Source organism: Hyla sarda, chromosome 1 (genome assembly GCF_029499605.1).
Source record: "Hyla sarda isolate aHylSar1 chromosome 1, aHylSar1.hap1, whole genome shotgun sequence".
NCBI lineage: Eukaryota > Metazoa > Chordata > Amphibia > Anura > Hylidae > Hyla > Hyla sarda.
Window position 1 is genome coordinate 357,308,407 of NC_079189.1, and position 24,746 is coordinate 357,333,152.

At 44.1% G+C, this 24,746-nt stretch overlaps 1 protein-coding gene and 1 long non-coding RNA gene across 4 annotated transcripts in view; one reads left to right on the forward strand and one right to left on the reverse strand.

The window, feature by feature from the left end:
- The window catches only part of ERMP1 (endoplasmic reticulum metallopeptidase 1), an 87,412-nt gene extending 64,053 nt beyond the window's left edge, over positions 1 to 23,359 (forward strand). The window contains exons 13-15 of one of the 3 annotated variants that reach the window (XM_056521976.1): positions 16,741 to 16,856; positions 17,060 to 17,223; positions 21,236 to 23,359. In XM_056521976.1, the coding sequence (XP_056377951.1) occupies positions 16,741 to 16,856; positions 17,060 to 17,223; positions 21,236 to 21,424 (469 nt within the window). In that variant the 3' untranslated portion in view covers positions 21,425 to 23,359. Of the gene's footprint in view, positions 1 to 2,316; positions 2,797 to 16,740; positions 16,857 to 17,059; positions 17,224 to 21,235 lie in introns of those variants that run through there. The other 2 variants (XM_056521985.1, XM_056521996.1) reach the window with 2 other exon arrangements.
- LOC130274098 (uncharacterized) overlaps positions 1 to 24,746 on the reverse strand; it is a 49,525-nt gene that overhangs the window by 22,511 nt on the left and 2,268 nt on the right. The gene's annotated exons all lie outside the window — the stretch shown is intronic.

Genomic DNA, 24,746 nt, shown 5'->3' on the forward strand with positions numbered 1-24,746 from the left:
CTACACTGTGCATTGGCCTCCTTCTGTTTCACATTGGCCTCTTTTATATGTGCCTCCTCCTTTTTCACGTTGCCTTGTTGGATTCGCTTACGAATAAACTGACATCTTTCCCTACTGACCCTGTTCTTTTTATAGGAGACTTCAGTGTTGTTCCTGATCCCCGGCTTGATTGTACCAGTGCTGCAGAGCCTGGCTCATCTGCATTGGCTTCTTGGTGTCTGGGGCTGGGCCTTACTGAACTTTGGAAATGGAAATATACACACTATTCTGTTTTCTCCTTTTATTCCTCAGTGCAAAAGTCCTTCTCTCGTATTGACCTCTCCATTGCTTCAGCTGACCTACTGCCAGCGGTGACTGAAGTATGTTATATCAGTAGGGGGATCTTGGATCATTCTGCCTTGATAGTTACATTGTCCCTGGGTCCTCATCCCTCTTCTCGGCTGTGGAGAATGCATCCCGGGTGGCTTCAGGTGGAGGAGGTTTCCTCCACCTTAGAGGTCGCACATTCGGATTATTGGACACATAATGCTTCCCATCCGGATGTTCTGATCCAGTGGGATGCTTAAAAAGCGACTATTTGGGGAATGTTTATGGTAGGTGTGACAGGTAGGAGGGCGGAGTTGGGTGCCCGGAAACGAGCATTACAGTCCGAAATAGGAGTCCTCGAGGCAGCGGTGGTTAGGGATCCTACTGCAGAGAGATCGTGGGCTAAGGCCCAGAGGTCTCTTTTGATTATACAAAAGGATTGAGTACATTTGAAAATGGCGGCTAGAGAAGCAGCCATATTTGAATTTGAGCACAAGAAGGGTAAACTGTTGGCTTAATTGCCTATGGAGAGGCGTGCTGTCTCTTCCATACCCTGTATACGTACTCAAGATGTTTACACTTAGCCCTGACCTGATGATTATTAATGGGATATTCGACTCCTTTTATGGTTCCCTATACTCTTCCTCCTCTGGGGTGGCCCCTGAGAATATACTGTCCTTTCTAAGAGTGTTGCCCCTTACCCCCTTGACCTCACTTCAGGCTTCTTGGGGCCCCCTTGACAGCTGAGGAGGTGTCAAGGGTTATAAAAGATTTGCTCTATGGGAAGACTCTGGGGTTGGATGGATTGGTGGGGGACTGGTACAGGGTGAATGAGGAGAAATTGATTCCTATCCTGCTTAACCTGTATACGACTGCCTTGGAGTCTAGGGCCTTGCCTGACTCTGAGAGAGGCCCTTATTGTTGTACTTCTCAAGCCTGGAAAGGATCCAACGTTGCCGAACTGTTATCGTCCCATTTACCTTCTTAATGTTGATATAAAAATTTTGGTAAAGGTACTGGCAAATTGGCTTTAAGGAGGTCATTTATTTAGTGGTTCGCCCTGATCAGACTGGGTTTATGCCAGGGAGGGCTACTGATATCAATGGCAAGAGGCTACAGCTTAACATCTCCAGAGCAGAGGAGGACTTTCCCCCTGGTTATGTAGTTAGCCTTGATGTCTATAAGGCCTTTGAATGGCAATATATTTGATGCCTGATGTGAGTCCTCCGCTTTGAACCTGCTTTTAGGGTGTGGGTCCGCTTGCTGTATGATACTCCTAGGGCATGAATACCAAGCAATTTAGAGATTTCCGACTCCTTTCCGCTGGGCTGGGGCACAAGGCAAGGGAGCCCTTTTATCTCCCTCCTGTTTTCTTAGGCTTTGGAGCTTCTGTTGGCAGCAGTTCGTGCCTCCGATTCTCTTAAGGGAATCCCTAGAGGGTCCCTGACAGAAAAGATATCCATGTATGCCGATGACACCTTGGTTTATTTAGCTGATGTGGAGGGCTCCCTATGTGCTCTGTTTGATCTTCTGGATAGGTTTGGGGAGGTCTTGGGCCTTAGAGTAAATTGGGCTAAATCATCTATTATGTCCTTGTCCCGGGGAGGGGTTTTGCCTTCTGCATTGCCCAATGGTTTGCAGGTTGTGTCTCGATTCAGGTATTTGGGAGTGGAGGTGTCTCCTGGTAATTCTGAGTTTATGGCCCTTGAGTGTTGCTTTTGAAGAGAGGCAGCTGAAAGAGAGTTATAAAACAGAGATATCTGCTGTGCAGAGTGAATAGAAACATAGAATGTGTCTGCAGATAAGAACCATTTGGTCCGTCTAGTCTGCCCAATAATCTGAATCCTATCACTAGTCTGTGGCCCTTATGAAGGATAGCCTTATGCTTATCCCATGCATGTTTTATGAAGCTGGAGTGACTTGTGTGAGTACTTACATTTGCACATAGAGGGATCACTGATAAACAGCCTTTTCACCTATTTTTTCCCCCCCCCTCTACTCTGCTTTTAGATTGGTCACAGGTGCTTAAAGAGTGTTGCTTTGGAAAAGAAGCAGCTGAAAGAGTTATAAAACGGAGAGTTTGAAAGCAGGAGTTTGAGATCGCTGTGAGTGTTACTTTCCATACACTGTAGAGACTTTGAGGGGCATTTATCAACCCTTTTACCCGAGTTTTTCTGTGTAAATTTGTTGCAAAAAAGTCGCCACCGTGACTTTTCGTGTGACAATAATCTATGCGAGCAAGAAGAGCAAGTTTAGTTTTTTTTGACTACGTTACGCGGGTTTGAAAACTTTACTTGGTTTAGTCAGGTATTTATTAACTGCGACAGTCGCAGCTGCGCAATAAAATGTCGCAACGGCCGTAAAAAATGACTAAATTTACTCCAGCTCCAACATGGAGCAGGAAAAGCCACTGCCGCCTGGGCTCTGACATACTTTCTCCCCGCTACCCTCACTTTGCTACAGGGACACTGCAGTGATTTACATCCCCCCCCCCCCCCCTCTCACCTGCCAGCACCACACAACTCCCATCTGTCTGCTAACTGTGGCAAGACTACAAGTCCCAGCATGCCCTTACAGTGAGGACACGCTGGGAGTTGTAGTCTTGTAGCAGCGGGAGCTGAGCGGCGCGGGCGGGAGACAAGGGGGGGGGAGATATCAGTGTCCCTATCATTATTAAGTGAGGGTAGCGGGGAGGCAGTATGAGGACCCCGGGCGGCTACACTGTAATGTCAGCCCGAGCTCCTTATAACATATACCGGCGCCGCAGACTCCAAAATCCCCTGCTGTCATTTCACATTTTCCGCTTGGTCCTGTGATTGGCCTCCACCTGCACTGTGCCCGGCCTCCGCTCCTACGTCTTCGGTCGAGCCGGCCTCCGCCCCCACGTCTTCGGTTGCTCCGGCCTGACGTCCCTCTGTCAGTGACGTCACTCGCAGGGCACCCGGAGAGAAGGATCGCTGCGCTGGATGGGTGAGTGTGTGTGTCTGTCTCTATCTCTGTCTGTGTGTCTGTGTGACAGTGTGTGACTTTGTGTGTGTGCCCGGGCTCCCTTTGTAGGACTACAACTCCCAGCATGCCCTTACTGTAAGGACATGCTCGGAGTTGTAGTTGTGCAGTGCAGGCGAATGACAAGCTTGTCCCCTGCCCCCAGCTGCAGGACTACAACTCCCAGCATGTCCTTACTGTAAGGGCATGCTGGGAGTTGTAGTCCTGCAGCTGGGGGCAGGGAACAAGCTTGTCACTTGCCCACACATCTCCTGCACCACACAACTCCCAGCATGTCCTTACTGTAAGGGCATGCTGGGAGTTGTAGTCCTGCAGCTGGGGGCAGGGGACAAGCTTGTCACTTGCCCACACATCTCCTGCACCACACAACTACAACTCCCAGCATGTCCTTACTGTAAGGGCATGCTGAGAATTGTAGTCATGCGGGGCGGGAGATGTGCAAGCAGGTGATAATAATAAATGTACTAACCCATTTTTTTTTTTTTTTTTCTCGAATTTCAGATCCGTGTATCCTTTGGACTCCTTTGGATTCGTGGACTACTTCGATGACCAGTGTTTTTATTTGTTTGATTTTAATAAAATGGTTAACGAGGGCTTGTGGGGGGGTGTTTTTTTTGTAATACATTTTTTTTTTTTTTAAACCTGTTGTTTTTTTCCCTTACTTTACTTGACAGGCTTAGTAGTGGAAGCTATCTTATAGACGGAGTCCATTACTAAGCTGGGCTTAGCGTTAGCAACAATAACAGCTAGCGCTAACCCCCAATTATTACCCCGGTACCCAACGCCACAGGGGTGCCGGGAAGAGCCGGTACCAACAGGCCCGGAGCGTCAAAAATGGCGCTCCTGGGCCTAGACGGTAACAGGCTGGCGTTATTTAGGCTGGGGAGGGCCAGTAACAATGGTCCTCGCCCACCCTGGTAACGTCAGGCTGTTACTGTTTGGTTGGTATTTGGCTGAGAATACAAATTGGGGGGACCCTATGCTTTTTTTTTTTTTTTATAAATAATGAAATATAAAAAAAAAAAACACATAGGGTCCCCCCTATTTTTTATTCTCAGCCAAATGCCAACCAAACAGTAACAGCCTGACGTTACCAGGATGGACGAGGACCATTGTTATTGGCCCTCCCAGCCCAAATAACGCCAGCCTGTTACCGCCTAGGCCCAGTAGCACCATTTTTGACGCTCCGTGCCTGTTGGTACCGGCTCTTCCCGGCACCCCTGTGGTGTTGGGTACCTGGGTAATAATTTGGGGTTAGCGCTAGCTGTTTTTGTGGCGAATGCTAAGCCGCTAAGTAATGGACTCCGTCTATAAGAAAGCTTCCACTACTAAGCCTGTCAAGTAAGTAAGTAAAAAAAAAAAAAACACTCCCCCACAAGCCCTCGTTAACCATTTTATTAACATCAAGCAAAGAAAAACGCTGGTCGTCGAAGTAGTCCACCGAATCCGAAGGAGTCCACAGGATACACAGATCTGTAGAAGTAACAAAAAAAAGTACATTTAGGGAGAAAAAGTGTTAAACAAAAATGTAATAAACACACACACACATATTATATATATATATATATATATATATATATATATATATATATATATATATATATAATCTTTTTTTCAAAGCTGCAAAGTGGTGTTCTGTAGTCATTATTTGGTTTTTGATTGTGTGCTAAAAAAAATGGTATTTAAGTGATTTCTTGGTTTTTTGCTCATGTAAGCCAAATTTATCAACCCCCTGTGATAGTATGATAAATGTCATACATAAGCAAAAAAAATTGCAAGAAAAAAATGACTACAGAACTTGCTTACCAAAGCAACGATGATAAATGTCCCCCTTTAACTCACAAGGTCTACTGAGAATTTAATTCTAATAGTTACTGTCTGTTTTTTGGATGTTAATCTGTGAAATCCCCATAACTAGATGGGCTCCATTTTGGAAAAAGCAGTCCGGTATACATCTTCTGCGATGTATGCAATCCTTGAACAGCAGTTTGAGGGTGTATATTGTTGTGCGAGATGTGTGCGAGTTGTTCATGTGGAAGCCCAGATCCTGGAACTAGAGGAGCAACTGGCAACACTGAGACGCGTTGACAACTTGGAGAGGAGTCTCCTGCTCACTGAGCAAGTACTCTCTGGGGTAGATGTGGGGGAGGATAGGGGGACAGAGGTGCGGGACAGTTAGGCAATTAGCTGGGTTACAGTTAGAAAACTGGGTAGAGGGAAAAGTGTCAGGGAGGCTAGTCCTTATCTGACACACCCTAACAAGTTTTCCCGGTTGGCGGATGAGGGGGATGCCATTTCAGAGCTAGCAGTACTGCAGCAGGACTCTGCCTCTGACTGCCAGGGGGGTGTCTGCTCCAGTAAGGAGGGAAGGAGGAGTGCAGGGCAGGCAAGTACTGGTAGTGGGGACTCAATTATTAGGGGGACAGAAAGGTCGATCTGTCACAAAGACCGGGATTGCCGAACAGTGTGTTGTCTTCCTGGCGCTCGAGTTTGTCACATCGCAGATCGGGTTGCCAGGTTGCGGGGGGGGGGGGGGGGGGGGGGCTGGAGAGGACCCAGCGGTCATGGTACATATTGGCACCAATGACTAAGTAAGAGGTAGGTGAAGGGTCCTTAAAAATGATTTCAGGGACTTAGGCTGCAAGCTTAAGGCAAGGACTTCCAAGGTAATATTTTCTGAAATATTACCTGTACCACAAGCCACACCAGAGAGGCAGCGGGAGATTAGGAGGTAAACAAGTGGCTAAGAAGCTGGTGTAGGAAGGAGGGGTTTGGGTTCATGGTGAACTGGGCCGACTTCGCTGTCGGTTACTGGCTCTACCGTAGGGATGGGCTGCACCTCGATGGGAAGGGTGCAGCTGTGCTTGGGGAGAAGATGGCTAGAAGGGTGGAGGAGTGTTTAAACTAGGGACTGGGGGGGGGGGGGGGAGGGAACCTACAACGTACAGGGGGAAGATAGTGTAGATAGAGAGGGGGGACTTATTAATGTACTTGGGGGTGGAGTGGAGGGAGGGCTTAGAATAGTTAATAGGGATAGGCTTCAAAGGAAGAATAAACATACACCATTGAATTGAATGTTGACTAATGGCAAAAGTCTGACCAATAAAACAGAGGAACTGGAGTTGATAATGTCTGAGGAGCATTATGACATAGTGGGTATAACAGAGACTTGGTTGGACCATAGCTGTGGCTGGGCGGTCAACATATAGGGCTATAGTCAATTCAGGAAAGATTGGACAGAACGGAAAGGGAAGGAGTCTGTCTTTATGTGAAATACAGTCTGAAGGCTGCACTGCAGGATGATATATACATGAGGGAAATGATAATGTGAAGTCATTATGGGTAGAAAATATGGAGATAAAAATTAAATAAATTCTGATAGGGGTTTGTTATAAGCCACCAAATGTAATGGAAGAGGCAGAAGGCAGAAAATCAGAATGAGGTGTTAATAATGGGTGACTTTAACCATCCTGATATAAACTGGGAGACTGAGACCTGTGAATCTCATAAAGGAAACAGGTTTCTGACTATAGCTAAAGACAATTCTGTCCCAAATGATGCAGGGCCCGACCAGAGGGGTAGCCCTTCTAGATTTAATATTAGCAAACAGACCTGACAGAGTAACTAATGTGCAAGTAGAAGGACACCTAGGAAATAGTGATCATAATATAATACATTATAACTTTTTCTTCAATAAGGGAATCTCTCGAGGGGCCACAAAAACCTTAGGAAGGCAAAGTTTGATCAACTCAGAGAAGCCTCAAAAACTAGAATACTGTCACTAAATGGGAGACTTTTAAAAATCTCTTAAATTCTCACTTTAAGATGTACATACCATTATGGGAATAAAAGGGTCAGAAATAGAAGAAAACCAATATGGATGAATAAAAATGTTAAGGGGGCAATAAATGACAAAAATAAAGCATATAAACTACTAAAGGACAGCAGTGAAGCATTAAAAAGCTATAGAGAAAAAAGTAAAATATGTAAAAAACACAGATAAAAGCCACAAAAATAGAGACAGAAAGACTCATTGCCAAAGAGAGTAAAACTAACCCCAAAAGGTTCTTTAACTATATAAATAGCAAAAAGGTCAAAAATGAAAGTGTAGGCCCTTTAAAAAAAAAATATAAGCAAATATATTAAACACATTCTTCATTGTATTCACCGAGGAAAATGAAATGCCAGATGAAATAAGGGGAGATAAGGTAATCTCCGCAGTACAGGTCACCTATCTTGTCCATTTAGATTTTTTGTAGGCGGCACTGTACTTCTTCCTGGGTTAATCACCAGGTCCAGATGGCATTCACTCCCGTATTCTAAAGGAATTAAGTAACGTAATAGACAGACCCCCTTTTTTTAATATTCAAGGACTTTATAGCAAATGTGGTGCCAATATTTAAAAAGTGGTCAAAAGGTGACCCCCGGGAATTATAGGCCTGTTAGTTTAACCTCTGTTGTATGTAAATTGTTTGAGGGTTTTCGAAGAGATGCTATTTTGGATTATCTTGATAAAAAATAAATGTATGACTCCATATCAGCATGGCTTTATGAGGGATCGGTCCTGTCAAACTAACTTGAACAGCTTTTATGAGGTGAGCTCCAGACTGGACCAGGGGGAATAGCTGGATGTCGTATATCTGGATTTTTCCAAAGCATTTGATACGGTGCCACATAAACGATTGGTACATAAAATGAGAAGGATTGGCCTGGGGGAGAATTTGTATAAGTGGGTAAGTAACTGGCCCAGTGATAGGAAACAGAGGGTGGTTATTAATGGTACTTATTCTGATTGGGTGACTGTTACTAGTGGGGTACCACAGGGGTCAGTCTTGGGTCCTATTCTATTTAATATTTTCATTAATGACCCTGTAGAGGGGTTGAAGAGTAAAGTAGCAATCTATGCAGATGATACTAAACTCTGTAAAGCGGTAAACACTATAGAGGACAGTGCACCATTACAAATGGATCTGGATAGGTTGGGCTGGGAAGTGGCAGATGAGGTTCAACACTGATAAATGTAAGGTAATTCAAATGGGGAGGAAAAATCCAGGCTGTGATTATGTATTAAATGGGACAACACTTGGGACGACTAACATGGAAAAGGACTTAGGAGTCTTAGTTAATAGTAAATTTAGCTGTAGTGACCAGTGTCGAGCAGCCGCTGCCAAGGCAAATAAATTCATGGGGGGCATCAATAGGGGAATAGATGCCCACGACAAGGAAATAATTCTACCGCTGTACAAATCACTAGTCAGACCACACATAGAATACTGTGTACAGTACTGGGCACCAGTGTACAAGAAAGATATATAGTGGAGCTAAAGAGGGTTCAAAGACGGCCAACCAGGGTAATACGGGGAATGGGAGAACTACAGTACCCAGAAAGATTATCAGAATTAGGGTTATTTAGTTTAGAAAAAAGAAGGGTTAGGGGGAGACCTAATAACTATGTATAAATATATCAGGGGACTGTACAGAGATCTCTCACATGATCTATTTATACTCAGGACTTTATCTATAACAAGGGGGCATCCTCTATGTCTAGAGGAAAGAAGGTTTCTACTCCAGCACAGGCGGGGGTTCTTTACTGTAAGAGCAGTGAGACTGTGGAATTCTCTCTTGGAGGAGGTGGTCATTGTTAACTCTGTAAAAGAGTTCAAAAGGGGTCTGGATGCATTTTTGGAGAGTAATAACATCGCTGGTTATGTATACTGGATTTAAAGGGACAGATCGTTGATCCAGGGATTAATTTTTGCTGCCATATTTAGTCGGGAAGGATTTTTTACCTCTAGTATGAGGATTTTTTACCTCTAGTATGGATCAACTCTGTAGGGACTCATTAGGGATATAGGTTGAACTTTATGAACTCAGTTCATAAGGTTGAAAAAAGACCTATGTAACTAATTTAGACCCTCTTCTAGGTAACACTATTATGTATTTACAGGCATGGGATTCCTTACCCTTTTCCCTAGCGGGTAGGGTTAATATTTTCAAGATGATCTTCCTCCCAAAATTTCTGTAGCTCTTTCATTTGTCCCCTATTATTCCCCCTTAGAGGGGGGATAAACTGAACAGGGCTCTGAGATCCTTCTATTGGCAGAATAAACCTCAGAGATTGTGACAGGCACTGCTCCAGGTGCCAAAGCAGAGGGAGGACTTGCAGCTCCTAATATGCATAACTATTTTCTAGCTTCACAGCTGGTGTACGTGGCCTGGTGGATTGACCTGGATCTCTCTAATGCCTTTACAGCTCTGGCGGTGGCTCTCAAGGGTTCCTATGAGACACTCACTAATGTACAGTTATGCTCCCTCTTCATCCTTGCTGTCTCCTATTAAGATGGTGTCTGCAGTCTGGTCGGTGGTTTCCAGGTGCTTCCCTCAGCCGGTGATTTCTCCCTGAGCACCCCTGTGGGGTAATCCTCATTTGGAACACCTGCAGTAGTTGGAGGCGGACGGGTTTTGGAGCTCCCATGGAATTAAATTCGCTATGCACTTGTTTGGAGATGACTGTCTTTCCTTCGTTTGCTGACTTTAGAGACCGTTTTCATGTCCCTCAGGATGCCCATTACAGGTATCTTCAGTTGCGACATGCGGTTTTTGCACAGTTTAGTTCCCTGGAAGGTTCCCATGTGTTCAATGATCTGGAGTTGCTCCTGGGAACTGCCAACCTGGCTAAGCCTCTCACTCAGTTATGCTTTATTGCAATCGGTGGGTCCAGATGCATTTGCTATTGCACAGCTGAAATGGGTTGAGGATGTTCCTAGTGTTTCAGTAGGCATGTGGAAGGAAGGGGTTAAGACGTATTATCCTATGGTGGTTAGTGCCTGAGATATGCTCATTCAATCCAGGTTTGTTCTCCATTTATATTATACTCCCATTTGACTGCATCGCATGGGGGTCTCAGGGTCGGATGTTTGTTTCAGATGTGGGAGAGAGAGAGAGAGAGAGAGAGAGAGAGAGAGAGGCATTTTTTTTGCATGCGGTGTTGAATGGTTCCTGTGTTGTGCCCTTCTGGAGAGAGGTGATGCAATTCCTGTTGGATCATCTGGATTTTCCCTTGTTTTGACGACAGAAATTTGTTTGTTTTGGGAGTTATTAATGGTTTGATGATGGGCTCTTATAGGCGCATATTGATCTGCTTTTGCCTGTTTTGTGCACGTAAAGTCATAGTGATGGCCTGGAAGGATGTGTCCTCCCCTCCTCTGTCCTGGTGGATCGCCTTAGTAAATCAGTATGTTCCCCTCTGCCATGCCCTGTACGTAAGTCGGAGATGCACAAAATCTTTTTTTTTTATAGAGTATGGGGGCCGTGGATGTTGTTGGATGTCTCCACAGATCCTCTGGTTCGTGAGACCTTCTGGTCTTACTGAAGTTACTTGAATAACTGGTGAGCTCCTAGGAAGTGTTCTGGTGTGTGTGTGAATGGTTGGTTTATGTTTGTGATTGTGTTGTTACAGTGTTGGTGTTCTCTATGGGGATACTCCTCACCCTCCTACTTATGTTTTATGATCTATAGAAAATGGACTGCTCCTATTGTTTCTTTATACACCCTGTCTTATGGACCAATCGTTATTTTGGTACTGGCAGGGAGGGGGTGGGGGGGGGGAGACTTGGGGTTGTTTATAAATTGTATGTTACATTTAATTGAAAACTATTGAAAAATATATTTAAAAGGAGATAAATCTTAGGATAAAATGGAGATAAATCTTAGGATCCAAGGGGACAACCACCCTCAAAATATTACTTATCAGACACTGCACCCCCAACCAATTATCTACAATAAGCGGACAGGACCAAAAGATATGAAAGGCAGACCCACTTTCACAATGCCATCATTGAGGTATAGCCAGGTTGAGCCTAGTTAGCAACTCAGTCGTATAAGACCATACAATAATCAATTTAAACTGGGTCTCCTTGTAAACTGTGCAGATGGAAGATTTAGAGGCTCTCTCCAGATAATCCTCCACTGAGGGAGGGAGAGGGTATCGTTCAAAACTTCCTCCCAATGGCTCATACAGTGATGGGAAGGGGCCGCACCATCAGGAGGGACATTAAGCAAGGAATACACATCATAAAGCAACCCCTTCACCTGGCGACCTAGTCGTGGGCACAGATACAACAGCCGATCCCAATTTAGAGGACATATAATGGCTAAGTTGCAGATAATAAAGCCGCTCGAAGGAGGGAAGGCCATTGTGAGAGAAAAGCCGGTCAAAAGACAGAGTGGGAGACACAGGGTCCACTACATTATCCCAGCAGAAAACACCCCCAGGGGCCCCACTCCCGCACCATACCCGAGGTCAGTCCAGAGAGAAAGTCTGGGTGGTAAAGAAAAGATTGTCAAGGGGAGGAAGAGGAAAAGAACTTGAACTTTCGTGAACAGTATCCCAAAGTATAGCGAGTAAAAGACATGGTTTCTCCTTCTACACCTAAGGAGGTGAAGGGAGAGGAGACATGCCAAAGAGTGTTCGGCTGAACCAGCGCCACCCCCCCCAATAGAGCGACTAGCCATCATTACCGACATCGGTAGGCAATGGCGTTTAGCATCCCAAATGAATCAGAATATTGCTGACTGAAAAGAGCGATTTGGTGGATAGGGGAACACGGACAGGAGGGGTCTTGAAAAAATACAGCAATTTAGGGAGAATAGTCATCTTGACTGCCGCAATACAGCCTAAAAAGGAGATACATTGAGACCTCCATTTATCCATAAGGGCCCACAGCTCTCTGAAGAGGGGAGGGGGGGGGGGGAGAAATTAGTAGAATAGAGCGAACTATAGCGGGGAGTTAGGAGAACCCCGAAAATATTTCAAAGCCAGAGGCGACCACTTGAAGGAATAATTGGCACGAAGGAGAGTAGACAAGGACACAGGGAGATTCAAAGGCATAGCCTCAGATTTAGAAAGGTTAACCTTATACCCAGACATTTCACCATAGTAATGAAGTATCCTGTAGAGATTAGGAAGAGACAGTAAAGGGCAGGTCAGGGTACAAAGAAAATCCTCCACAAATAGGCAAATTTTAAATTCCCTACCATGGAGAGCGACCCCAGGGACGTCCGGATCCCCCCTGAATCATAGCAGCTAGGGGTTTGATACACACTGCAAAGATCGGGGCGATAACGGACAGCCCTGTCGCGTGCCATTAAACAGAGGGAAAGCCGGGGAAGAAGCATGAGGAAGTTTGAGAGAAGCAGTAAGAGTAAAGGCTCGCAGAGCGTTGAGAAAGTAACCCGTGATACCATATTTTTGGAGTGTAGCGAAAAGAAAAGACCAACTTATCCTGGAAGCAGAAAAGGCTTTTGATAGACTAAGAATCAGGGCCTGCTCAGACCGTCCGTTGATCAAGTCAATAAGGCCCACCACTCTTCTCGTATTGTCACCTCCCTGGCAGCAAGGTATAAACCCCCGGAAAGCATTAAAAACAGGAAGTAGCCGAGGAAGGTGGAAAGAAGAGTAGGTTTTGTAATATAGGTAAGTGAAGCCGTCTGGGTCAGGGGGAACAACCAGCAGGCAAAGACTTAAGGACCTCTGTCAGTTCCTCCAGAGTGATAGCATTCAGAGTAGCACGATCAGCTGCCGTAGGGGCCAGCAGATGGCACTGGGAAAGAAAGGCATCCAAGACTGCATTAAGCTATCCCGGGTCGGGTGCAGCTGAAAGGGGAGAGAGCGTAAAGTTTAGACTAGTAAGTCGATAAAAGACTAGAAATATCATCAGGATGATAGGGAAGGCTCTTCAGAGCAGAGGGAGCTTGAGCAGCTGCACGGTCTCTCAATCGCCTAGCCAACATAGTATGTGCTTTGTTGCCTTTCTTGTAGAACCTTTGCTTAGTGTTTAGTAGCTGACCTTCAACCTTATGAAGCGCCAGATCACGAAGTTTAGACCGTGCCGCCAACAGATGTCTCAGCACCAAAAGGAAGAGGGAAGCCAATAACAAGGTATCCAACTGAGCAATCGCCGCTCGAAGCTCCCGAGAGCGAGCCAAAGCATCTTTCTTCAAATGGGTACCCAAACCAAATGCAAAGGCCCCGCACCGCAGACTTATGAGCCTCCCAAATGATAGCCTGGGATGAAACCGACCCTTCATTAGTAGCAAAATAGTCAGCAATACAGGCTTGGAATGGAATACCGGGAGGGCGGAGATTTTAGCAAGGAGTCATTAAGACGCCAATGAAAGCACCTAGGATTGGAAATGCGCACCATAGGAAGGTTGCCAAAAAAGTAATCAATGCGCGTATGCAATCTGTGGGGGTGAGCATAAAAAGTAAAGGTCCGGTCTGTAGGGTGGTTAATGCGCCAGAGATCATAAAGAGAGGCGGTGCGGACAATACGACGGAAAATAGAAGCAAGATGCAGCTGGTCCGAAGTAGGAGGTTGAGAAACCAGAGAGTGGCGGTCCATAGAGGGCGAAAAGACCAGATTGAAGTCGTCCCCCTCCCCCCAAGAAGCCAGGCTGCAGGAGGGTTTTTACGCAGCCTAGCCACAACGCAAAAAAGGAATTTGAGAAGTGTTAGGGGAATAAACATTACAAAGAAGAGGTTTACCTCCCATAGTACCCTAGTCTACAACAAAATGCCCCACAGGATCAGCAAAAGAGGAGGATGCCTGTAAAGGACAGGAACGGGAGATGAGGATCACTACACCCGCTACTTTTCTGCCAGAGGAGGCTGAGAATGCCTGGGGATAGAGGTGGTGGAGAAACATAAAGCAGCCAGAATGGTCAAAGCGCGTCTCCTGAACAAACACTACATCAGCGCCCAGAATCGCCAACTGCTACTGCAAAAGACTCTTCTGGTGGAAGAAAAAGGAGAGATGCCAATAAAAGAACACTCGCCCATCCTCCCGAGGGAGCGCAGACAGCCATAGGGGAAGTAGACAGCCGTACAGGAGCGAAGAGCCATCGTCCGAGTCTGAAAAAAGAACAGAAACAAGAAAAAAAGAGAAACACAAAAGTAGGGGAAGGACAGGCACAACAGGACACAAAGACAATAACACAGAAAACAAAACGCCTAAATAACACATCCGAGTATAAACCAATGACTATACTGCCAAAGAGGCAAATCAAGACTACGGAAGGGGGGGGGGGGGGGGGGGTGAACAACTGCCCCATAAGAAATATTCTCTTTGCCAGAGGGGAAATGGAAGAACAACATCAGAAAGGAAGGCACGGAACTGTGGAGGCTCCCCCTAAGGTCAGGGTAAGGAGAACACCTAGGAAACCTCAGTGGGTGACCACGAACACATAAATACAGGCCATCATAAACAGTCGGCATATGAATCTCAAAAATGCAAAAAAACAGGCAAGGTTTCACACTAAAGAGAAAAGTCAACAGTAAGCAGGGTCCACGTAAGGCAACCAGGCAGGATAGCATCCAGCAATGGGGAAGTAGTCCCCTCAAGTAGGTGCAGAAGGAGGACTTTGCAGACCCCGACCATGAGAGGAGCGCTTCTGGTGGACAGGCTGCCACACCAGAGGTGGTGGTGGGGGGTTGGGAGATCCAGCGTGGAACAAATGGCCGGAAGCTCTGAGAAGGACCGTAGTACAGCAGAGCATCCATCTTTGTTGGCATGGAGGGCAAACGGAAAATTCCATCTGTAGGGTCAAAGAGAGATCCTGATAAAGTTGGATATGAGTGTCAAAGTCCCTGAGGGTGCGTGCTTTCACCATTATGGCCTTTTTTGTTGCGTTAATGACTTTCAGCTAAATCACGTCTCTCTGGGCACCAGAAGAAGACTGGGGCACCAGAAGAAGCCTAGTGGGCCTTGTCTAGTTTGATCTTGTGAGATGGAGGTTCGCTCAAAAGGTCTGCCTGAGAGGACACAGTAGACTGAAGTGGAGCAATGTAAGCCCTGGTGGAGTCATGGAACGCCTTTAGTCCTTCAACCCTGCCAGAAATATTTTGAAAGTCTTGGTGCAGGGATGAAATCTCTGCTTGGCAGGTGTCTTTAACCTCAGCAATGAAGGAGCGAAAATCCTCCTTCGTGGGTATTTGTGAAAGAAATTGACTCCAGTTAGGGAGAGCTGGGATGCAGCAGGGACACCAGAGCAGTCCATGTCAGCCTTCTCTCGGGCAGCCCAGGGTGTCATGAGGGGCCCCCCAACTTGTCGGCTGGATTCCATAGCCATTTGGGGTTTGGGAAGGCAGGAAGGCGAGGGGCTGCAGACAGTACCCTCCTGAGAGTAGGAAAATGCAGGACTTGGTGGCAAAGTCCACTCAGCTGGAGGGTCAGGAGAAGCAGGCAGGCAGGGTTGCTGCACCTGAGGCAGGGGTGGCAGGTGGGTGCCAAGGGGAGCCAGGTGAGGATGGGGTCCCACCTACAATGAAGGCCCAAGATGGTGACTTGCAGGCTAGGGCTGAGGAGGACAAGGAACCCAATGCAAAGGGAACTAGCCCAGGAGAAGGACTCGCCGCTCCACGCACTTGGTGGATGGATACAGCTGCCAGGGAAGAAGATGCTGCAGTGGAGAGAGCCCGGTCCGGCCCAGGAGAGCAGCGCTGCAGCGTTCGTTGTGGAGGAAGCTTGTGGCTGTGAGGAAGAAGGCAGTGTCTCAGCAGGCAGACTGGAGTCCATGGAGCCTAGCAGGGATTCTGGAGGGACTAGCTGCAAGGACGCAGAACGCCCGAGGTCTGGAGACCGCAACGGAGCAGCAGGGGGAGTACGTCCGCACTGAGATGGGGAGCTCCAGCAGAACGGGAGCAGAGCCTGAGCATCGGTCCTGTAATGGCGGCTGGAGGAAACAGAGGATGCCCGCTGGGGGAGCAGAAGACTGTCGGGGCACAGAGATTCTTTTCGGCAACCTGCAGGAGGTTCTTCCCATCAGGTACCGGCAGGTCACCACAAATTATAGCTGGTGTATGGCCTCAGGGAGCGGGCGCACACAGATCAGGTGGTCATCTTCTTCGGCATCAAGCCACGCCCCCTCTCTCTGCGATTCTTTACGTCCTGTAGCCCCCTAGACCTTTTCGACATGGTGGCTGCGTGCGGTCCAGGCCTCTCAGTCACCACATCCTCCACTATGCCCCTTCTGTGCTATTCTCTCTATACGTTCAGTTCTCTCCTTTCTTAGGACTACTCCTGCTGTCCTTACCTTCATTTATTGAGCATGGAACTTTATATGCTTGTCTTCTGTTAAGTTTGTTTTGAATGGTTGTTATTGTGTTGTGGCATTTCTTTTTTTAATCTTTTGTACTGTGGTGATGTGATGCCAGTCCTGTAATGCGCTTCTCTATCATTTGTGGTCTTATGTGCCGGTTGGGTCGGTGTACACTTTTTTTTTTTTTTGCATTACTGTCAATTGCTGTTTTCCTTATTCTTGAGTGTTCACGGCACAAAAAACTCTTGAAAAAAAAAAAAAAGCAACTTTGAACTGATCTATCCAATAGAGAGATTCAACATTTTTTTTTTTTTTTTTTTTTATCAACAGAAAAAATTGGTACCTTCCTGCTCCTCATCCTCCAATCTCTGAGGACATGGAGTTTAAACTGGAATCGAGAGAAGAAATGCCCTGGGGTTCTATACGCATGAACTTTGAAGTTAAAGGTAGGTACATTGATGCATTTATAAGCGTTTCTTCATAATATAAATAAAAGGAGAAAATAATTATATTGAACATAATTATTATTATTTGCTAATGTTACAAAGTGTAGTGCATTCTTTAACATAACCACAATTGATCTTTCTTTACAGTCTGGATAAACACTGTATTGTCTCTCTCATACTATATTTTTTTTTCTTTCTGCTAGGACCCAGCCATATAACTGTGTATATCCGTCCACATGAAAATTGTCTGCTGTCCAGCTGGTCATTGGGTGATGGCATACCAGTAAGTGGCAATGGTGGGGACTATTTTATATATTATTCCCATGGACTACAAGCTCCTGCATGGAAATTCTGGATTGAAGTTAAGGTAAGTAGCTATTCATTCTTGTCTCTTTTTATGGAATGCAACCAATGGAAAAGGTTTTTCTGCATTCCCTGGAAAGAATTCAGTCCTGTTTTGGAGCTACATGTACGGCTTGCTTACAGATCAGTAATAATCCCAGGTGAATAAAGACTTGAATATCTTTTTGATTTTATTTACTTTTACTAGTATTGTTCTCATCTGTAGTTACCATTTCTACTTGTGCACACACAGAACTGCTTTCCAAACTCTTCTTTTCTGCGTAGAAATGGTTATTGTTGTGAATATGAATATTTTTATTTTTTAAACTTGTTTTATTGAAAAGAGAGAATCTATTTATAGAGAAACCATTTTTCTGACTGAGCCATTTGGATATTCATGTGATCATTCATAGGCCATACAAAATTATAAACTTTTGGTCAAACATTTAATCAACCTCTTAAGGACACAGTCCATTTCTCCCTTAGGACACAATGTTTTCTTGTTTTTGAGTTTATTTATTTTTTCCTCTTTGCCTTTTAAGAGCCTTTTTTTTTTTTTTACGGTAAAAAAATTAAGTATATTTGGGGGTTTCTTTTATGCAGTGCACTTTACGGTAGAATATTCTCTATTCTGTGGATCATACATTAAAAAAAAAAAAAGTGTTTTAAAATTGCTGCATTCTTACCCCTATAACTTTTTATTTTTAAGTTTACATCGCTTTATGATTTTATTCTAATTATCTTTTTCTGGAATGTGATGTGACTAAAAATGAGCAATATTACAATTTGGTACTTTTTTCCATTAATGCTGTTCACCACACGGGATTATAAACATTATGCTTTATGTTTTGGAAATGGGAAAAGGGGGGGATTAATTTCTGTCTAAGAGCGTGTGTGCGTGCGTGCGTGTGTGTGCGTGCGTGTGTGTGCGTGTGTGTGCGTGCGTGCGTGCGTGTGTGTGCGTGCGTGTGCGTGTGTACGTGTGTGCGCGTGTGTGTACGTGTGTGTACGTGTGTGTGTACGTGTGTGTACGTGTGTGTACGTGTGTGTGTGTACGTGTGTGTGTGTGCGTGTGTGTGTGCGCGTGTGTGTGCGCGTGTGCGCGCGTGTGTGTGTGTGCGCGTGTGTGCGCGTGTGTGCGCGTGTGTGCGCGTGTGTGCGCGTGTGTGTGTGTGTGCGTGCGTGTGTGTGTGTGCGTGTGTGTGTGTTTAAAAAAATAAATAAAAATCAATAAATTAAAAACTTATAATCCCTGTATACAAACATATACAGTTATAGGGATCATAAAAGAACAATTTTAGGCATCCTGATTTTGTCACTTTTTTATTAGTACAATATTAGAAAAGATATATACATTGGGTATTGTTTTAATCACATTTACCTACAGAATGAAGAGAACATAAAATGTTTACCATAAAGTGCACTTTGCGGAAAAACAACCCCCCCCCCCCCAAAAAAAAAAGATGCTAAATTGTGGTTTTCAATTTACTCCCACAAAAAAAAATTTTGGGTTGCACCATAGTTTTTTTTTTGTTTTTGGGTGTACTTTTTTTTTTTGCATTACAAAGTACAATTTGTTACACTAAAAACAAGCCCTCATGTATCTGTGAATGAAAAAAGTTATCGCTCTTAAAGGAAACTGTCAGCCTGTTAACCCACACTAAACACAATACACTGGTTTATAGTGTGGGTGAACAGGAGTCCAATGAGAGGTCACTGACTTAAATATGTCCAGTAGGTCCTGAGAAATAAAAGATCCTCTGGTTAATTCAGTGAATCGTGCACAGTTAGATGAAGAATCACAGACAATGAATATGTATATTGAGCAGCAAAGCCCCGCCCCCTGAGCGTGATTCACTGAATTTAGCAGAGGATCTCTGGGGAACATATCTCGGGACCTACTGGAGATAATTAAATGACCCCTCGTTGGACTCCTGTACAACCAAACTATAAACCAGTGTACTGGTCTAGTGTGGGTGAATAGGCTGACAGATTTCCTTTTTAAAAGGCGGGGAGGTTGGGCATAGTCCAAAACTCAGAGATCCTTGTTGGTCATTCAAAAAGATAGGGTCCAGTTGCGGTTAGCGGATAGGGAGGCTACATTCGGAGATAAAAATTGTAAACTGTTGCCGTATTTGGCGAGGGCTAGTTTCCCGGCTGCCTTTATTCCCTATATTAAAGGTAGTGATGGTGTTGTGGTGATAGACCCCCGGTTGGTCAACTATGTCTTTCGGGACTTCTACTCCTCTTTTTATGCTGCCCCTTCTTTGCCCTGTCAGGGGGATATTTTTGTTCTTTTTGCGTGACTTGTCCCTTCCCACACTTAGTCATGCCCAGGTGCAGGCGTTTTGATGCCCCTCTTATGGTTGAAGAGGTGGAACAGGCCATACGTGCTCTTCAATATGGAAAGACCCCCGGTTTAGATGGGATGATAGGTGATTGGTATAGGATGAATGAGGAGCGACTGGCCCCTGTACTCCTTAGATTGTTTAACTCGATAGCTGCTGCTGATTATGCTCTTCCAGACTCTATGAGGGAGGCACTGATTGTTGTGCTCCCTAAGGCTGGAAAGGATCCATTGCTGCCTGATTCTAGACCATTTCCTTTCTGAATGTTGATATTAAGATCTTGGCTAAAGTGTTGGCTACTCGACTGTATGCGGTCATTGACCCTATTATTTATCCTTACCAAACTGGGTTTATGCCTGGTAGGGCCACTAATGTCAACGTGAAGCACTTGCAACTCAACATAGCAGTGGTTGGGGAAGACTTTTTCCTACTGGTGTGGTTAGTCTGGATGGTTACAAAGCCTTTGATTCGGTGTTGTGGCCTTATCTGTGGGAGGTCTTAGGTCCGTCTGGGTTTGGTCCACGATTCTGTGCTTGGGTTTGCTTGCTATGTGATAGTCCTAGGGGCCGTATTCGCACTAACTTAGATGTTTCTGCTCCCCTTCTCCTGGGTCGTGGGACGAGGCAGGGGTGCCTGCTATCTCTCTTCCTATTGGCGCTGGTGATGGAACCATTGGCAGCGGCCACATGCAGGGACCCTGTTATTTGTGGTATTCCTATGGGGTCGATTGTAGAGAAGGTTTCCCTTTATGTGGATGACACCCTGGTATATTTAGAGGATGCTCGCTACTGTCCCTTATTGATCTACTTGACCGATTTAGTTAGATTTCGGGCTTGTGGGTTAATCAAAGTCATCCCTAATGGCCCTTTCCTCTCGAGTCCCCCACCCCGCCTCTCTCCAAGCAGGGGTACAGATCGTTTCCCTTATAAGATATTTAGGGGTGGAGGTTACTGGGTCCCTGATGGATTTTCTGCCCCTAAACTTGGAGCCGCTTTTACTTTTTTACTTTACTGGGATCTGTGCTTGTGAAAATGTCTGTCTGTGTTGGGCTTTCTCGGGTTGAGTCTCAGACACTCCTTGCCGCTTAACAAGACCAATTTTTCATATGTTCTAGTTTTGATTTATTTGCTGGTGCCGGTCTCTGGGACCTTCAGGGTTTGTTGAATATGTTTTCTTTACTTCCACCACTGGTGGTGTTTGCTCATTTATATTGCAACATTTTTATAAATACTTATATAAAAAAAAAAAAAATAGAAAAAGGAGAGGAGGAAAAAAGGAAAATGCTAAAAAGAAAACTGTGTCCTAAGGGCAAAATGGGCTGTGTCCTTTTAAAATGTTGATTAAATGACTGACCAAATATAGCAGATAATTTTTAAGGTTCTAAATTTGAATGGCCTGCGAATGATCACATGAATATCCGAATGGCCCTAGTCAGAAAAATGGTGCCCCACCCCTACAATACAATGTAATGCTTGCATCTCTATGCTATAAAGCAGTGGTCTCAAACAGTTGTCCTCCAGATGTTGCAAAACTTCAACTCCCAGCATGCCGGGACAGCTAGCGGCTGTTAAAGGAGAGTAGAAAAAAATGTAATAAAAATATTTTAAATCATAAACTCGCATGCTAAGCCATTTTTTCTTGTTGTGTTTTGTGTATATCATATAGCTACTGACTTATTTCCCCCTTCAGTACCAGGGTTTAGATGGACACCTCAATGGAGTCTCAGACATTGATGGAATAATCACAGTTGCAGCTGCTTCACATTATTTCTTTGGAGAGAATCAACACTCACCGGAGCTTGACTCTTTACTGCAGAGATTCCCAAACTGGTGTTTTCCATCCAGCTGGGTCAGTTTATATAAGCAATATGTCTATTGATGATGATCTGTGCAAGCATCACCTTAGTGCTCTATGTGCATGTACCATAGCAACAACGTTAAAAGAATTATGGGAAAAGCATTTAAATTAACTCTACGACTGCAATGACATGTGGACCACTGCAGTTACTGCTTTGGAAATTGGGTGATTTCATGATCTTGAAAACTGCACTGAATTTTCTAAAGGGGCATGGAAAATAACTATGGAGAAACCTTGAACTGAGTATATCCTCACCTACTCTCATGCAAAGAAGAACATTATATAAGGACTTTTTAATATTTTTACACTGGATTAGCAGTTTACATAACATCATTGTGGGCTAAACTAATGTTACTTGTACTGTATATTTTTTATTACATTTGTCATTCTTACTCTGGAACAACTGGTATTAATTTTATATGCACAATTACGCACAAGCTGCTATTGTTTTCTGCATTATGTGTGTATGTGTCTCCCCCCCCCCCCCCTCAAAAAATTGGCGCGTTGTTGCATTCTGGCCTGAGTCAAATACATAGACCAATGAAATGGAGGGCTAAACTCAATGACTGACTTTGGTAGTTTACAGTAATTTAAGGGCCCATTTTTACCATACATAAGATTTGGTTAAAATCTTGCAAGCTTTATCAGTATTATTATAGAAACAAAAAAAAAAAGAATAACACACTTAGTCAAGTGTGTGTCCTCTACATGTTTTACGATGCACAGTGGTTTTGTCCAGAGGTAGCAGGGATATGCCCGCTGTCTCTGGACAAAGCCACTGTGCATGGCCAAACATGTAGAGGGGGGCTGAAATAAATATAGCTTTTAAATTATCACATGCAAATAGTAATCTGCTCACCCCCTTGCCTCCTCTGCCACCCAGACAGGAATAACTCCTCTTTTGTTGCTGTGGATCTCATAGCGGGATTGAAGTCCAGCGCAGGCTCTATGCAAAATTCTTTGTACACGGTTCATGTCTGTTTGATCTGTAAATAAATAAATTTGCATAGCGCCTGCGCTGGACTTTTCTTCTGCTGTTGTAGTTCTTAAAGTTGTGTTATATGTAGTCTAATCCATTTACTAAGAACAACACACACACTGTCTCTTTTAAATAGGGGGTGTCATTTTTGATGGTCAGGAAGATTTTTTCTTTTTGGAACATTTTTGTTATAACCCTGGGGGGATTTATGAAAACCTGTGCAGAGTTGCAGTGACCCATAGCAACCAAATTATATTGCTTTCATTTTCCAAAGGCCTTTATAAAAATAAAAATCAATCTGGTTGTTATGGGTAACAGCACCGCTCCCATTGTGTCCCAAAGCATCACAGGTGAGATTTATCAAAATCTGTGCAAAGGAAAAGTTGCCCTGTTGCCCATAGCAACCAATCAGATCGCTTTTTTTCATTTAACAAGTCCTCTGCAAAATGAAAGAAGTGATCTGATTGGTTGCTATGGGCAACTTTTCCTCTGGACAGGTTTTGATAAATCTCCCCCCATGGTTCCATCACTCACCTCAGTGGTGTTGGTTATTGAACCTTACAAAACTAATATTCATGGCTCATTCATAGATATTGATGGCTTATTCAAAGTACTGGAAACCCTCTAATGCTCTAAGACTTTTCTGCCTGTGGATTTACTACTTTATTTTCTTAATGTAATTCAACAGCTATAATGTAAACAAATATGGTAACCATACCAAATATAATTAATGTGACAATTGGTTGATTTATATTTTGTGGCTGTACACCTCTTCTGTTAACTGTTGGACTGAATTGCTACATCAACTGCAAGAATTTTCCAAAGCTCCTTCTCTTCTGTTTTTATTTTATTTGTTGCACTAAGACTGTAATACATGTTTATTATGAAAAAAAATCTATCTTATGGTGACCAGTTGTACGGTCTATAGTGTTTCAATAACCATAGTAAACAAGAAAAATAATCAAAATGCCAGTGGAAGACTTCAAACATGTCTTTTTTTTCTGCTTTAAAGTGTTACAATAAGAGGGGGAAAAAAGACAATACAAAAGTACAATAAATCAGGGTGGTACAAACATACCATAGTAGGAAAAACAAAATCATTCTGGGGCCTATCAACAATGGAAAATCTGTAAGTACGGTATGTCCAATGTTGTATTTTTCTATTGTGGAGGACTGTGAACAGGTTCTTTTGTGTACTTCCTTGTATTTATATGTATGGTCTATAGTTCCTTCATCTATGGGAGTCTGTTCCAGTGATGAAATGGACCTACAAACCTTGTCCACTTTTAAACTAACAAAAAAACAAACAAAAAAAAAAACAGAAGGCTAAAAGAATATAACCACCCAAAAACACTAAAAACCACACTTACATTTTAGAAAATAGGCAGAAAGTAATCAGTGCATTGGCTAAACTTTGGCACACAACATTAATAGAGTGAAATACATTTTCCTATGGTTACATTTTTTTTTGAATGGAAACACAATAGTACATATGCCTCAATGAGTTAAAATGGGATAAAATGCCAACAGACATGAATAACCAGGCACTGCCTGCGTGGATTTCAAGAAGTATTGCTGACAGGCAACAAACAGGTTTGAAAATCCTTAGCAGACCAGGACAATAGGGAGTGCTACACATAGATGCTTATGATATTGCGGCAAAAAAAAAGAAACCGATGCAACAGAATTACCAGGTGTGTGTGCTCAGTTTATGTCGAGTTCATCTGGAACATAGGACATCACCCCAAGATGCAAGTGTCTTGGGGTGATGTCCTATCTATGTTCCAGATGAACTTGAAATAAACCGATGCAGCAGGATTAACCAGGTGTCTGCTCCCGTTTCCTTTTTTTTTTTGCAGCAATATTAAAGTCTTATAGTCCAGTCTTATAAATTCAAGGATCCTGAAGGTCGGTGCAGCAAGGAGGTGGCCAGGCAATGATGTTACTGCAAAGTCTAATACTGTTATGTAGCATGTAGATTAAAGTGTGATATACGGCCATGTTTCCATGCTGTGGATTTGGGCCCAGAGTTTGCTAACATTTTGTTAGCAATGACTGTTATTGAGCCTTGAGCTTTAATTTGTAGGTAACTATGTGCGCTTGGGTTCTGCGAGTGAACCTTTGACCAAGGTTAGTAGCAGATTAAAAAAAAAAAGGACACAAATTCCCTTAACTGTCAAAAGGACAGTTGGGTCTGATGGGAACACTTAACACAGGTTGTAATGCTTATATCAGAAGTTATGAAATTTTTTTAGTGATTGCAGGTAGCTCTAATGTTTTCTTAAAGGATAACTGTCACACCCCTGGATGACATTGGCTAGGGCATAAGATGTCTGATAGTGGGGGATCTGGACACTGGTACCC